At 43.5% G+C, this 15,901-nt stretch overlaps 1 protein-coding gene across 5 annotated transcripts in view; it reads left to right on the forward strand.

Annotated features, from left to right (window-relative positions):
• Nucleotides 1–15,901, forward strand: part of asmtl (acetylserotonin O-methyltransferase-like) — an 80,808-nt gene that overhangs the window by 36,495 nt on the left and 28,412 nt on the right. For all 5 annotated transcript variants that reach the window (XM_072262676.1, XM_072262678.1, XM_072262677.1 and 2 more), the window contains 2 exons: nt 3,748–3,856; nt 14,061–14,478. In XM_072262676.1, the coding sequence (XP_072118777.1) occupies nt 3,748–3,856; nt 14,061–14,478 (527 nt within the window). The remainder of the gene's footprint in view (nt 1–3,747; nt 3,857–14,060; nt 14,479–15,901) is intronic.

Genomic DNA, 15,901 nt, shown 5'->3' on the forward strand with positions numbered 1-15,901 from the left:
CATTCTCTTCTGAGTTCTTTCATTAACAAGGCATTTTCCCCCTACAAAACTGCCACTCACTGGATGTTTTTTCACACTATTTTCTGTAAACTTGAGACTGTTGTGTGCAAAAATCCCAGGAGATCAGCAGTTTCTAAAATACTTAAACCACCCCTACTGACACCAACAATCCTTCCATGGTCAAAGTCACTTGGATCACATTTCTTCCCCATTCTGATGTTTGGTCTGAACAACAACTGAACCTCCTGACCATGTCTGCATGCTTTTATGTATTGAGTTGCTGCCACATGATTGATTAAATATTTGCATTAACGAGCAAGTGTACCTAATATAGTGGTATATTTACTAGTTCACTCTGTACTGTCATGCACAATATTTCAAATGATGTCGACCTCAGGAATGTATAACTAAAACATCCATTCTGTCCTATTTATTTCTGATTCCCCTTGAGCTCAAGCCCCCAGCTATCTGGTCACCTCTAATTTTAGTCTCTGGATCACTCACTGATACATTTGCTACATCAGCAGCAACTATGCCTTCAGCTACCAAAGTCTTACACTCTGGAACTCTCTCAAAACCTCATTACCTCTCTACCCCTTTCTTCTCATTTAAGATATTTTATAAAATGTTTCTCTTTGATTTGTGTTTGGGTAATCTTCCCAAATACAGTGGATGCCAGTTAATTGGGACACATTGGGACCTGTCCATTTTGACCTAATTAAGCAGCTGCCCCAATTAGCTGAAGTTTCATGGATATAGTTAAAAAGGTATATTAAAAAAAAACAAGCTACCATTTAACTGAGTAACAAATTATATATTTACAGTAAATGAAATACAGAACAAGTTAGAACACTACCAACACTACTACAGTACTATAAAATTCTGTTAGTTCCTAGTAGTTAACGACAGAGGAATTCATCTAGTGTTCACTGCTGTTTTCTTTTGATTGACTGTAAATGAACAAAATCAGCACAGACACCTAGTGCAGGTGATGGATGACCTCCATACAATGCTTTCGACGATTGCATCTTCCAAATCTTTATTTTCATTGCAACATTCAACATGACTGACAATACCTTCAAATTCTTCATAGTTCCTAACTTGTTGAAATAGTGAAATCATTTCATTTTCAATGCTGGCCATTTCTGGCATCTCCAAGCCCAAATGCTTGAATCCATATTGAGCAAAACAGTTTAGAATTATCTTGCTGCTTATTTCTCACTAAAAACTATAAAGTAGTTTTGAAGTACATTTATTATCAAAGTATATATGCAGTATAAACCCTGAGGTTCGCCATCCCACAGACAGCCATGAAACAGAACCCGTTCAAAGAAAAAACATCAAACACCAACACATATAAAAAAGAACAAGTCATGCAAAGGGCAAAAAAAAGCGCAAGAAATGCACAATACTAAACATCAAACCAGAAAGTCACTGAAACAGTTTAGGAATATTCAAATTAGTTCAGTTCAGTTGAATTTAGCACTGTGTTGCTTGTTGACTGCAGGCTGCATAGCCAGTCTACCCTGACCAAAATTGCACAAAATAGCAATAAAAAAGGAGTAATCAGAAACCAGAAACACATCATAACATGAACTACAGAGATCAATCTACAAACCATGTTGCTTAACCCTTGCCCAAGACCTCATACTCCGGCAGCATTGGTCGAGAAGGAAAGTTAGAGACTGACAGGTCAAACACAGGCACCTTCCTCCGGGAACAGCGAGAGAGTGAGACCAATCACATGCCAGCACCTTCTTCTGGCAGCAGCGTATGAGAGGGATAGTGAGACTGGTCAAACGCAGGCAAATGGTGCTGAACCACCCACTTGCCTTCTGCTTTTCTCCTCATTGATTTCAATCTCCCTCGAAGCTTTAACTGGTGATTTCAGTGAGAATAGAATTGATCATAAGCTCATGCACTGTCTCCAGGCTTCTTGGCCTCCAGTCTGTCCACTTCGCTTGAAACCTCATTGAACTCCCTCGGCAACAATAAAGCACCAGATTATAAGAACATAAGAAATAGGAGCAGAAGTAGGCCATCTGGCCCATCGAGCCTGCCCCGCTATTCATTAAGATCATGGCTGATCTCTCCGTAAACTCAGCTCCATCTATCTGCCTTTTCCCCATAACCCTTAATTCCCTTACTATGGATTTTAGTAAGGCATTTGACAAGGTTCCACACAGTAGGCTTATTCAGAAAGTTAGAAGGCATGGGATCCAGGGAAGTTTGGCCAGGTGGATTCAGAATTGGCTTGCCTGCAGAAGGCAGAGGGTGGTGGTGGAGGGAGTACATTCAGATTGGAGGATTGTGACTAGTGGTGTCCCACAAGGATCTGTTCTGGGACCTCTACTTTTCGTGATTTTTATTAACGACCTGGATGTGGGGGTAGAAGAGTGGGTTGGCAAGTTTGCAGATGACACAAAGGTTGGTGGTGTTGTAGATAGTGTAGAGGATTGTCAAAGATTGCAGAGAAACATTGATAGGATGCAGAAGTGGGGTGCGAAGTGGCAGATGGAGTTCAACCCGGAGAAGTGTGAGGTGGTACACTTTGGAAGGACAAACTCCAAGGCAAAGTAAATGGCAGGATACTTGGTAGTGTGGAGGAGCAGAGGGATCTCAGGGTACATGTCCACAGATCCCTGAAAGTTGCCTCACAGGTGGATAGGGTAGTTAAGAAAGCTTATGGGGTGTTAGCTTTCATAAGTCGAGGGATAGAGTTTAAGGGTCGCGATGTAATGATGCAGCTCTATAAAACTCTGGTTAGGCCACACTTGGACACTTGTGTCCAGTTCTGGTCGCCTCACTATAGGAAGGATGTGGAAGCATTGGAAAGGGTACAGAGGAGATTTACCAGGATGCTGCCTGGTTTAGAAAGTATGGATTATGATCAGAGATTAAGGGAGCTAGGGCTTTACTCTTTGGAGAGAAGGAGGATGAGAGGAGACATGATAGAGGTGTACAAGATAATAAGAGGAATAGATGAGTGGATAGCCAGCGCCTCTTCCCCAGGGCACCACTGCTCAATACAAGAGGGCATGGCTTTAAGGTAAGGGGTGGGAAGTTCAAGGGGGATATTAGAGGAAGGTTTTTTACTCAGAGAGTGGTTGGTGCGTGGAATGCACTGCCTGAGTCAGTGGTGGAGGCAGATACACTAGTGAAGTTTAAGAGACTGCTAGACAGGTATATGGAGGAATCTAAGGTGGGGGCTTATATGGGAGGCAGGGTTTGAGGGTCAGCACAACATTGTGGGCCAAAGGGCCTCTACTGTGCTGTACTATTCTATGTTCTAAAAACCTATCTAACTGTTTCTTAAATTCCACAGATTCACCACTCTCTGAGAAAAACAGTTTCTCCTCATCTCTGTCTTAAATCTTCTCAAGGATAGGATTTGAACCCACGTGCACAAAGCACAATGGATCACCAGTCCATAGCCTTAACCTCTCGACCATCTCCTCTATTGGATATTGTTGCTGAAAGGCAATTATCCCTTTATACTTTTGTACTTGGTACTGGTTTATTCTAGAGTTTGGTATAACCTCCAATGATAGTGGCCCCTGCAGTATGTTACATATTAGATTTACAAAACAATATATTACCTCCCAAGTTATTACAGAGCTTGCAGCTATTATATGTCACAGAACAGTACAGCACAGAAACAGACTGAATGGGCTAATTCTGCTCCTATATCTTATGGTTTTATTGTAAATTTTAACAAGGTAACTTAAGCTAACATTATTGTTCCAGGAAACCAGCTGGAGACCAATGTTACAGTTTTTTATGAAGAAACAAAGGTGAAGTTTTCGGAATTGTCTGAGGAACTTCTTTGGGAATACGTACACAGCGGTGAGCCAATGTAGGTGCCGCAGAAGTATATGACCAGAATTAGTGTACTGTATAGCACATTATTGCAGTGATTTTATTTCCATTCTTGGGCAAAAGACAATGTATTTCCGATAATTTTGATGCCTTGTGTCTGCACATTCCATGTAGCTGCTTACGTGGTCAATAACCATGGATAAAATTCTTGGAAAGAGCAATTGAAATTTTCTCAGCAGTTCACATCGACTATCACTTGTTATCTGCTTACATATCCAAAATAAACATCCAGTAATGGATTTGGACTTTCATACAAAGTGTTCAAACCCAACGCTGCAGAAGTCTTTTGGATTTAAAGAGTCATAGAAAACTACAGCACAGAAACAAATCCTTCAGCTCATCTAGCCCATGCTGAACCATTTAAACTGCCTAGTACCATCGACTTGCACTGGACCATGGCATTCCATACCCTTCCTACCCATGTACTTTTCCACACTAATCTTAAATGTTGAAATCCAAATGGCATCCACCACTTGAAGTTGCAGCTCGTTCCACGCTCTCACCACCCTCTGAGCGAAGAAATTTCCCCTTATCTTCCCTTTAAACATTTCAGCTTTCACCCTTAACCCATGACCTCTAGTTGTAGTCTAACCCAAACTCAGTGGAAAAAGTCTGTTTACATGTACCCTATCTAAATCCCTCATAATTTTGTATACCTCAATCAAATCACCCCTCAAACTTCTATATTCCAAGGGATAAAGTCCTAATCTATTTGATCTTTCTTTTTAACTCAGTTCTTCCAGTCCCAGTAACATCCTTGGAAATTTTCTCCGTACTCTTTCAATCTTATTTGCATCTTTGCTATAGGTAGGTGACACAATACTCCAAATTAGGCCTCACCAACATCTTATACAACTTCAACATAACATTCCAACATCTGTACTCAATAGATTGATTTATGAATGCCAATGTGTAATAAAACTTTCTTTACAACCCTATCTACCTGTGATACCACTTTCAATTAATTCACAGATCCCCTTGTTTTACTGCACTCTACAGCGCCCTACCATTCACTGTAAGACTTACAGTGGTTGGTTCTCCCAAAGTGCAACACCTCACACGTCTGCATTAAATTCCATCTGCCATTTCTCAGCCCATTTTTCAAGCTGGTCCAGATCCTGCTGCAAGCTTTGATAGCCTTCATCACTGTTCGCTACACCCCAAATCTTGGTGTCACCTACATATTTGCTGATCCAGTTAACCACATTATCAACCAGATTATCGATATAGATGACAATAAACAACAGACCCAGCACTGATCCCTGCAGCACTCCACTAGTCACAAGCCTCCAGTCAATGATGCAACCATCTACTACCACTGCCTAGCTTCTCCCACAAAGCCAATGTCTAATCCAATTTACCACCTCATCTTGAATGCCAAGTGGGAGCCTCCTTGACCAACCTTCCATGCAGGACCTTGTCAAATACCTTACTGAAGACATACAGACAATCTCCACTGCCTTGCCTTTATCAACTTTTCTGGAAGCCTCCTCGAAAAACTCTGATTGGTTATACATGACCTACCATTCACAAAGTCATGCTGTCTATGTCCTTGTCTGTCTAAGTACTCATATATCCGATCCCTTAGAATACCTACCATTATCCTTCCGACTGCTGATGTCATGCTCACCAGCTTATGATTTCCTGGCTTGTCCTTAGTGTCTTTCTTATTCAAAATTAGCTGTCCTTCAATCCTCCAGTACCTCACTTGTCACTCAGGATGATCTGAATAACTCTGCTAGGGGCCCTGCAGTTTCTGCACTTACCTCAAACAGAGTCCGAGGGAGCACCTAGTCAGGCCCTGGGGATTTGTCCACCCTAATTTGCCTCAAGACAGCAAACACCTCCTCTTCTGCAATCTGTATAGGGTGTATGAAGTTGATGCCTATTTGCCTCACTTCTATAGACTCTGTACCTGTCTCCTGAGTAATTACAGATGCAATAAATCCATTTAAGATATCTCCCACTTCTTTTGGCTCCACAAATAGGTTACCATTCTGATCTTCCAGAGGAAAAATTTTGTCCCTTGCAATCCTTTTGCTCTGTAGAAGTCCTTGGAATTTCTTTCCACTTTGCTAGAGCAACCTCATGCTTTTTTTTAGTCCTCTGAATTTCCTTCTGAAGTGTTCTCTTGCATTTCTTATACTACTCAAGTACCTTATTTGCTCCTACCTGCATGTACTGTACCAGCTGTACACCTTTTTTCTCTTAACCAGGGCTTCAATATCTCTCGAAAACCAAGGATTCCTAAACAGGTTCCTTACGTCTGTTATCCTTGTCTTTTATTCTGACAAGAACACGAACCCTGTGCTCTGAAAATTTCACTTTTGAATGCCTCCCACTTACCAAATACATCTTTGCCAGAAAACAACCTGTCCCAATCCACACTTGTCATATCCTATCTGATACCATCAAAGTTGGCCTTCCTCCAAATTAAAAAGTATGTTGTATTACAACTGTGGGTAGTAACCAGAGTTGTAAGAGAACCTAGAACAGGACAGCACAGGAACAGGCCCTTCGGCCTACAATGATGTGCCAAACCAATTAACAGTGTTCGTCCATCGTCAACGTCGATGAGGACCTCGGTTAACGCGTGATTTGGATTTAAATGAGGGAGAATGTGCAGCATCAGCCTCACTCTCTCTTCCCAATTCCCATCTGGATCCAGTGGCAAGACAGAGTTGAGACGTCTGGAGATAGGAGTGGGCACAGTGGATGACCAGGAGGTCTTCTGTGTCTAGTCCTGCTCTACATATTCCACAACGCTTGCAGAGACTGCCTTCTTGACCGTTGGACCTTCCATTGGTCTCGTCCGCTCAATCAGCCGGAGTCTGTCTTCACATGCTGGGATAGACGACTCCCTATCTCACAGAGGGTTTGAGACCCGTCGGCTACCCTCACCTGGTTTAGCCGGCTTGTCAAAGCCGTTGCCCGGGGTGTGGCCGCTGTCGCATGCAAACAGCTATGGGGAGCCACAGGTGAGAGCTGAGTGCCAAGTGGGGACCAAAGGTGCACTAACCGCCTTGAAAAGGACGCGACATGTTCCCCCACCTGAGGTGTTACCCCTCCCTGACACTCCATACACCCCAAACCAATTAAAATTAGTAATTAAATAGCCAACGTACTTAATCCCTTCTGTCTATACAAAGACCATATCCTTCCATTTCTCTGAAGTGAATGTGGCTATCTGAATGTCTCTTAAAAGTTTCTAATCTGTCTGACTCTATCACAACCCCAGGTTGCGCATTCCAGGCACCTTCACCTTTAACAATTCATACAAACACCAGTGTGATTATGGTGCTGGTGTTTTTGATAAGGTCCAAGAGGATTTGTATTGTGTTTTGGCTTTTATGTTGGCTTTGACTTCTCTTGGTATCTGTGGTTGTGGCATCTTGCCTTTAGAATACTATTTCCTTTTTGTGTTGTATATATCCTATGCCTTCTGAATTGCTTACCAATTTTCAGCCATTGCTGCTCTGCTGTCATCCCTGCCAGTGTTCTTTTCCAATCATTTCTGGCCAACTCCTCTCTCATGCCTCTGTAGTTCCCTTCACTCCACTATAATACAGATACATCTGACTTCAGCTTCTCCTTCTCAAATCTCAGGCTGAATTCAATCATATTAGATCACTTTCCCCTAAGGATTCTTTTACCTTAAGCTCTCTAATCAATTCTGGTTCATTGCACAACACCCAATCCAGAATAGCTGATCCCCTAATGGGCTCAACCATGATCAGCTCTAAAAAACCATCTCATATGCAATCTAGAAATTCCCCCTCTTGGAATCCGGCACCAACCTGATTTTCCCAAACTACCTGCATATTGAAATCTCTTATGACTGTTGTAGGATTGCCCCTTTGGCATGCATTTTCTATCTCACATTGTAATTTCTAAACCACATCTTTACTGTTTGGGGGTCTGTATACAACTCCCAACAGGATCTTTTTACCCTTGCAGTTCCTTAGCTCTATCCATAATGATTCAACATCTTCCAACTGTATGTCACCTCTTCCTAAGGATTGGATTTTTTTTTGCCAACAGAGCAACACCGCCCCCCTCTGCCTTCCTGCCTGTCCTTTTGATACAATGTGTGTCTTTGGACATTAAACTCCCAGTTATAATCTTCTTTCAGCCGTGATTCAGTAATGCCTACGACATCATATATGCCAATCTGCAACCGTGCTACAAGTTCACCTACCTTATTCCTTATACTTCTCTCATTCAAATATAACACCTTCAGTCCTGTATTCACCCTTTTTGACTGTCTTTTGCATTGCAACTCATCCTGTTGACTGCAATTTTGCCCTGACAATAGCCTGTCGTCACTACACATTGCCTCAGTTTGTAATCCAGCTACCTCATCTTCAGCATTATCATCCATCTCCCTTACAATATTTCTTGCATTGAAATATATGCAGCACAGGACACTTAGTTGCACCATACTCAATCTCTTGATTCCTAATTTAGTTTGAGGTCTTACCAATATCTACCTCCACAACCTCTGGCACTCTGGGTCCCGTCCCCTTGCAACTGTAGTTTAAGCTCCACCATGCAGCATTAACAAACCTGCCCACAAGTATATTAGTCCCCCTCAGTTCAGGTGCAAACCATCCCTTCTGTACAGGTCCCACCTTATCTGGAAAAGAGCTTAATGATCCAAAAATCTGTGCTCTCCCTCCCTCCTACATCAAATCCTTATGCATGTATAATGGTGAATCATTGATTGTATTACCTTAGAGCAAGTCAACAGTCGTAACTAGCTTGACACCCAGTAGGATCATGGAACATTACAGCATATTAGATGCCATTCAACCTACAATGTTGTGCCTACCTCTTAACCTACTCTGAGATTAATCTAACCCTTCTAAGAGTTTCTGCCCCTAACCACTCTGCCTCTACCAAAACCCTTGGGTGGGTGTTCCATGCACCCACCACTCTTTGTAAAGGAACATACCTCTGACATCTCTCATATACTTTTCTCCAATCCCCTTGAAATAATGCTCTTTGGTATCCACTAAAAGTCTGGCTATCCACTTAACCTCTGCCTATTAGCACCTTGTACACCTCTATCAAGTTGCCTCTCATCTTCTTTTGCTCTAAAGAGATAAGCTCTAGCTCACTGAACCCATCCTCCTAAAACATGCTCTGTAATCCAGACAGCATCCTGGTAAATCTCCGCTGCACCCTCTGCATCTCTCTTCTACATCCTACTTATAATACGGTGACCAGAACCGAGCATAATATTCCAATGCAGTCTAACCAGGGTTTTATAGAGCTGCAATATTGCCTTGTGGCTCTTGAACTGAATCTCTGTCTAATGGCTAATACACCATATGCCTTCTTTACAACCCTATTAATTAGCGAAGCAAATTTTAGTGATCTATGTATGTGGAACCCAAGGTCCCTCTGTCCTCCACAAGGCATGGCATTTTGTTTATTTACATAGAGATGCAACATGGAACAGGCCTTTTCAGCCCAAAGAGCCATGTCACCCAGCAATCCACCTACTTAACCCTAGCCTAATCACAGGGCAATTTGCAATGACCAGTTAACCTATTAACAAGTATGTCTGTAGAATGTGGGAAGAAACCAGAGCATCTGGAGGAAACCCAGATGCTCACAGGAAAGACATACAACTTCTAACAGACAGCGTCAGAATTGAACTCAGAACTCCAATTGTATTTACCCTGTATTCTGACTTTGAATTCGACCTTCCAAAGTGAATCACTTCACACTTGTCCAGATTGAACTCCATCTGCTACTTCTCAGCTGTACATGCTGTCAATGTCCCATTGCAACCTATGACAACCTTCCACACTATTCACAGTTAGTTACTAATTGGGAATATTTACCTGCCGAGTGATAAACAAAATGCTGGAAGAACTCATTAGGTAAGGCAGCGTCTGTGGAGGGAAATTCACAGTCAACATTTTGGGTTGAGCCCCTTTCAAGTCCTGATTTATCTCAGCCAGAATTGTCCATTTCCCTTCACAGATGCTACCTGACCAGATGAGTTCATCCATCATTTTGTTTCCAGCATCTTCAGTCACTTGAATCTCCAAATTTACGTGTGGGTCTCCAACAGTGCTTACAGGACTGAATAATGTTCATTCTGTTGGTGTAAAATGACTGAAATTCTATTAATCACTGAAAATCTCTGTGCGCATGCGCCGGTCGTGCATGCAGCCGGTTACAGTTGCTCTGTAGTTTCTTACTTTTAAACTTTTTAACTTAGTTATTTGTTGTATTTTTTTTCTCCCGGTAACACGTTCAAGTTGCACCCTCTGTAACATGCTGGTGGAGAGAGTTTAACTTGCTTTTTTAGCGCTGGAATTAGTTACATTCGGACACGTTCTCGTTAGCGTGGCAGCAGGATGGCTGTATTGTTTATTCCAGAGACCAATTGATTACGCTCATGCCCACTGGTTCAGCGAACAGAGTAGCGGACATCCCGGCTGAAATCTGGAGGAAAACACACAGAGGATGCAGAGGGGGATCAAAAAAGCGAGGGAAGAGGACCGGGTCGAGACAACAGAGGCTTATGGAGAAGAGAAGTTATAAGCCGTGTCTCCCCTCTCTCATCATGGGAAATGTGAGATCGCTGGGGAATAAAATGGGCGAACTGACTGCGCTTGTCAGGAGTCAGAGAACATTTCGGGAGAGCAGTGTCATGTGCTCTACTGAGACATGGCTACACGAGGACATACCCGATCAAAGCGTTTCCATAGAGGGCTTCCAGACCGTTCGAGCTGACCGGAATTGCACCGAGAGCGGTAAGCGTAAAGGAGGGGGCTTGCTGTTCTGGTAAACAACAGATGGTGCAATCCTGGGCATATTATGATCAAGGAACGTGTCTGTAGCCCGGATATTGAACTTTTTGCTGTTGGACTCCGGCCATATTACTTGCCAAGGGAAATCTCGCATGCAATTGTGGTTGTTGTGTACATCCCTCCCTCTGCCAACCCGACGTCGGTGTGTAACATCATCTACACCGCCATAGCCAGATTACAAACCCAGCACCCAAGTGCCCTCATTACCATCTCGGGTGACTTCAGCCAGGTTACCATGGCTAGAACACTGCCCAACTTCACGCAGTACATGAGCTGTACAACCAGAGGGGAGAGGACTCTGGATTTGATGTACGCTAACGTTAAGGATGCATACAGCTCCTCTCCCCTCCCCCCACTGGGAAGGTCAGATCACAACCTGGTGCATCTAAAACTCTGCTACGTGCCTTTGGTGAAGAGTAAACCTGCAACCTCGAAGACAGTGAGAAAACGGTCGGAGGAGGCTTATGAGGCACTCCAGGGTTGTTTTGAGGTGACAGACTGGCAGGCACTCTGTGAGCCACACGGGGAGGATATTGATGGGCTCACAGAGTGCATCACTGATTACATCAACTTCTGTGTGGACTGCAATGTTCCGACAAGAACTGTCCTTTGTTATTCAAATAACAAGCCATGGGTGACAAAGGACATTAAGGACATCCTGAACGCTAAAAAGAGGGTGTTTAGAGATGGAAATAGGGAGGAGCTGAGGGCCTCATAGGGACCTGAAAGCCAGGATCAGGGAGGCTAAAGACAGCTACAGGAGGGAACTTGAGTGGAAACTCCAGCAGAACAACATGAGAGAGGTCTGGAGGGGGATAAGGACCATCACTGGGTTCCGGCAAACTAGCAACAGAGGAGCTGAAGGCAATGTGGACAGGGCCAATGAACTTAACCTGTTCTTTAATAGATTTAACATTGTGGCCCCTGCCCATCCCACACATGAGCCATCTGTTGTCGGCCCCCAACCAACACATATTCCACTCTCCCCTCCTACCCCTCCTCATAGTCCCCCACCCTACTCTCATGATTATACCCCTTCCCCACACGAAACCACCACGGTGGGCTTCACAGCTGGACAGGTGTGAAGACAGCTGAGACGTTTCAACCCAAGCAAGGCTGCAGGACCAGATGGTGTCAGTACCAGGGTGCTCAAAGTCTGTGCCCCTCAGCTATATGGAGTACTTCGCCATGTATTTAACCTGAGCCTGAGGCTCCGGAGGGTTCCTGTATTGTGGAAGACGCCCTGCCTCGTCCCTGTGCCGAAGACGCCACGCCCCAGTGGCCTCAATGACTACAGACCGGTGGCATTGACCTTCCACATCATGAGGATCCTGGAGAGACTTGTTCTGGAGCTGCTCTGGCCTATAGTTAGGTCACACTTAGATCCCCTCCAGTTCGCCTACCAGCCCCGACTAGGAGTTGAGGATGCCATCGTCTACCTGTTGAACCGTGTCTATGCCCACCTGGACAAGCCAGTGAGCACTATGAGGGTCATGTTTTTCGACTTCTCCAGTGCATTCAACACCATCCGCCCTGCTTTGCTGGGGGAGAAGCTGACAGCGTTGCAGGTGGATGCTTCCCTGGTATCATGGATTCTTGATTACCTGATTGGCAGACCACAGTACATGTGCTTGCAACACTCTGTGTCCGACAGAGTGATCAGCAGCACTGAGGCTCCACAGGAGACTGTCTTGTCTCCCTTTCTCTTCACCATTTATACCTCGGACTTCAACTACTGCACAGAGTTTTGTCATCTTCAGAAGTTTTCGGATGACTCTGCCATATTTGGATGCATCAGCAAGGGAGATGAGGCTGAGTACAGGGCTATGGTAGGAAACTTTGTCACATGGTGTGAGCAGAATTATCTGCAACTTAATGTGAAAAAGACTAAGGAGCTGGTGGTAGACCTGAGGAGAGCTAAGGTACCGGTGACTCCTGTTTCCAACCAGGGGGTCAGTGTGGACATGGTGGAGGATTACAAATACCTGGAGATATGAATTGACAATAAACTGGACTGGTCAAAGAACACTGAGGCTGTCTACAAGAAGGGTCAGAGCCGTCTCTATTTCCTGAGGGGACTGAGGTCCTTTAACATCTGCCGGACGATGCTGAGGATGTTCTACGAGTCTGTGGTGGCCAGTACTATCATGTTTGCTGTTGTGTGCTGGGGCAGCAGACTGAGGGTAGCAGACACCAACAGAATCAACAAACTCATCTGTTAGGCCAGTGATGTTGTGGGGATGGAACTGGACTCTCTCACGGTGGTGTCTGAAAAGAGGGAGGATGCTGTCTAAGTTGCATGCCATCTTGGTCAATGTCTCCCATCCACTACATAATGTACTGGTTGGGCACAGGAGTACATTCAGCCAGAGACTCATTCCACCGAGATGCAGCACAGAGCGTCATAGGAAGTCATTCCTGCCTGTGGCCATCAAACTTTACAACTCCTCCCTTGGAGAGTCAGACACCCTGAGCCAATAAGCTGGTCCTGGACTTATTTCATAATTTACTGGCATAATTTACATATTACTATTTAACTATTTATGGTTCTATTACTATTTATTATTTATGGCGCAACTGTAACGAAAACCAATTTCCCCCGGGATCAATAAAGTATGGCTATGACTACTATGACTAAAATGTTGGGTGATCTTAGTGGATCTGGCTACATTTATGGAAAGAGTAGAGCTAATGCTTCAGATTGATGACTCTTTATATCACAGTTTGTTCTAATTTCTGTTTTTATTTATATAAAAACTATGTCTTTTTGGAAATTTGCTCCCTGCATTTATAGAATTCCTTTTTAAGTATATTCATTTTGTTTTGTCTTAAAAAGAGGCTCTTTCAGAGCTTGAAACTTAGCTTCACTTGCTTAGCCTACAGTTAGATATCTCATTTTAAATTTGGTTGATTATAAATTTGTTTTTCTAAACCATATCATTAAGCAAAATTTGTACTCTCCAAATGTTTCCTACAATTAAAAAATATGTACTTTTGTTCTGTAAACAGTGGGGTGGTATGTTTGGGCAGCAAAAATCCTCCTCCTATCAGACATTGAAACCTAGTTTCACTTGTTTAGACTTGTGGTTAGATCTGTCATTTTATATTTATTCCATTGTAAATTATAGGTCTATCTACTTTCCAGATTAAAAGTACAGTAGTGATTTTGAGATGGCAATTTGATCAGTTTGAAAGGGAATCAGATATCATTTAATGTACCATTTCATCTCATGTTCAATCTTCCTGTCCTGTTTTACCTATTTTCCCCTGTATTCAATTGATTCAGCCTCATTGCTTCTGATTAATTCTACGCAGTCAATTGTATTACCACCATTTTACTTCTGTTTTAAGGGACAAGGCAGGTGGCTATGGAATTCAAGCACTTGGCGGAATGTTAGTGGAATACGTTCATGGGGACTTTTTGAACGTGGTGGGATTTCCCTTAAATCACTTCTGCAAGAAGCTGGATGAAATCTATAGTTCACTGGAAAGCCAGTGTGTCGCAAGTAACACCAAGCCTAGTGATCTGGAGAGTGAATCTGTCAACCACAAGAAGAACGTAGCTGCAGAAATGAGTCTGAAATCTGACGAAACTGCACCGATGGACGGGACACTAAAAGGTTCGGATTCAGCTCTACCAAACGTTACTGCAAAGGCACAAGAGTTGGTGGAAGTGCACCATGGTTTCCCAAGGATATCTACCCACATTGAGATGAACGAGTGCCTCCATAAAGTTGCAGACCTAGTGGATGGTTTCAAAGCATCAAAGGTGCAGAAATTAAACTGTGAATGGATTTTATTTTGACGGCATTGAAGTAATTTGACTTGACCTCATTGCTTAATGCATTATTCATGTGCAGAAAATGTTTCTGACTTCAATTAGAGCTTTTGATTTTTAAGTTCAAGTTCTTGATAATTTCATTGAGTCATACAGCACAGAAACGATCCATCTGGTCTATGCCAACCAAGATTGCCATCTACGCTCATCACATTTGCCTGATCTGGCCCATATCCCTTTACCTTTGTTGTCCATGTATCTATTAAATTTTGTTATTGTACCTGAATCAACCTTTTCCTCTGGCAGCTCACTCCATATACTGACCACCCTCTGGCTGAACAAATTTGTCCCTCAGGCTCCCATTACATCTCTCCCCTCTCACCCTAAAAGAATGCCCTCTAGTTCTTGATTCCCCAACCCCGGGAAAAATACTGTCCATTCGCACTACCTATGCCCCTCATTATTTTATAGACTTCTGTAAGATCAGTGGTGGGGTGGAGATACATCTCTACTAAGGGAGGTGTAAGGCACTCCTCCCCTCCGCTAACTTTCAGGTCACCCTTGGGCAAAGTGTAGCACCTGCTTAGCGCCTCCACCCCACCCCCCCCAGTCACATTATGTGAACCCATATGAGCAGGTGGTGGATGGTCGTATAAGCAGCTGCTGCACATCACAAGTCCTGGTTATGTGACTGCTGATGCCAAACGTACAATCTCTGCAGAGTATTGATAATGGCTGCGGTCACCTGCCTTGTAAAGACACTGCCTAGAAGAAGGCAATAGCAAACCACTTCTGCAGAAAAATTTGCCAAGAACAATCATGGTGAATAAACCATGTCATACAACACAGCACACAATGATGATAAGGTCAAATTGATTCATTGTTTAAGAAAGTACATACCCAGGATATAAATGCCATGAAAATTAACTATCTTCAGCAGCCACAAAATACAGTACAAATTTGATAAATGAAAGCAAATATATACTTAAATTAACATTTGCAAACACGAGAAAATCTGCAGATGCTGGAAATTAAAGCAAGCCACACTCAGGTTGGAGGAACAACACCTTATATTCCGTCTGGGTAGTGTCCAACCTGATGGCATGAACATTGATTTCTCTGACTTCCGTTAATGCCCCTCCTTCCCTTCTTACCCCATAAAAAAAAGTTCTTTTTCTCTCTTTCCCTCCCACAATAACTGCTTGCCTGTTCTCCATCTTCCTCTGGTGCTCCCCTCCCCTTTCTTTCTTCCAAGGCCTTCCGTCCTATGATACTCCCCCTTCACCAGCCTTGTATCCCTTTTGCCAATCAACTTCCCAGCTCTTGGCTTCATCCCCGCCCCCCCCCCCCCCCCGTCTTCTCCCATCATTTTGGGTCTCCCATCCCCCTCCCACTTTCAAATCTCTTACTATCT

This window comes from Mobula birostris, chromosome 7 (genome assembly GCF_030028105.1).
Source record: "Mobula birostris isolate sMobBir1 chromosome 7, sMobBir1.hap1, whole genome shotgun sequence".
Taxonomy (NCBI): Eukaryota; Metazoa; Chordata; class Chondrichthyes; order Myliobatiformes; family Myliobatidae; genus Mobula; species Mobula birostris.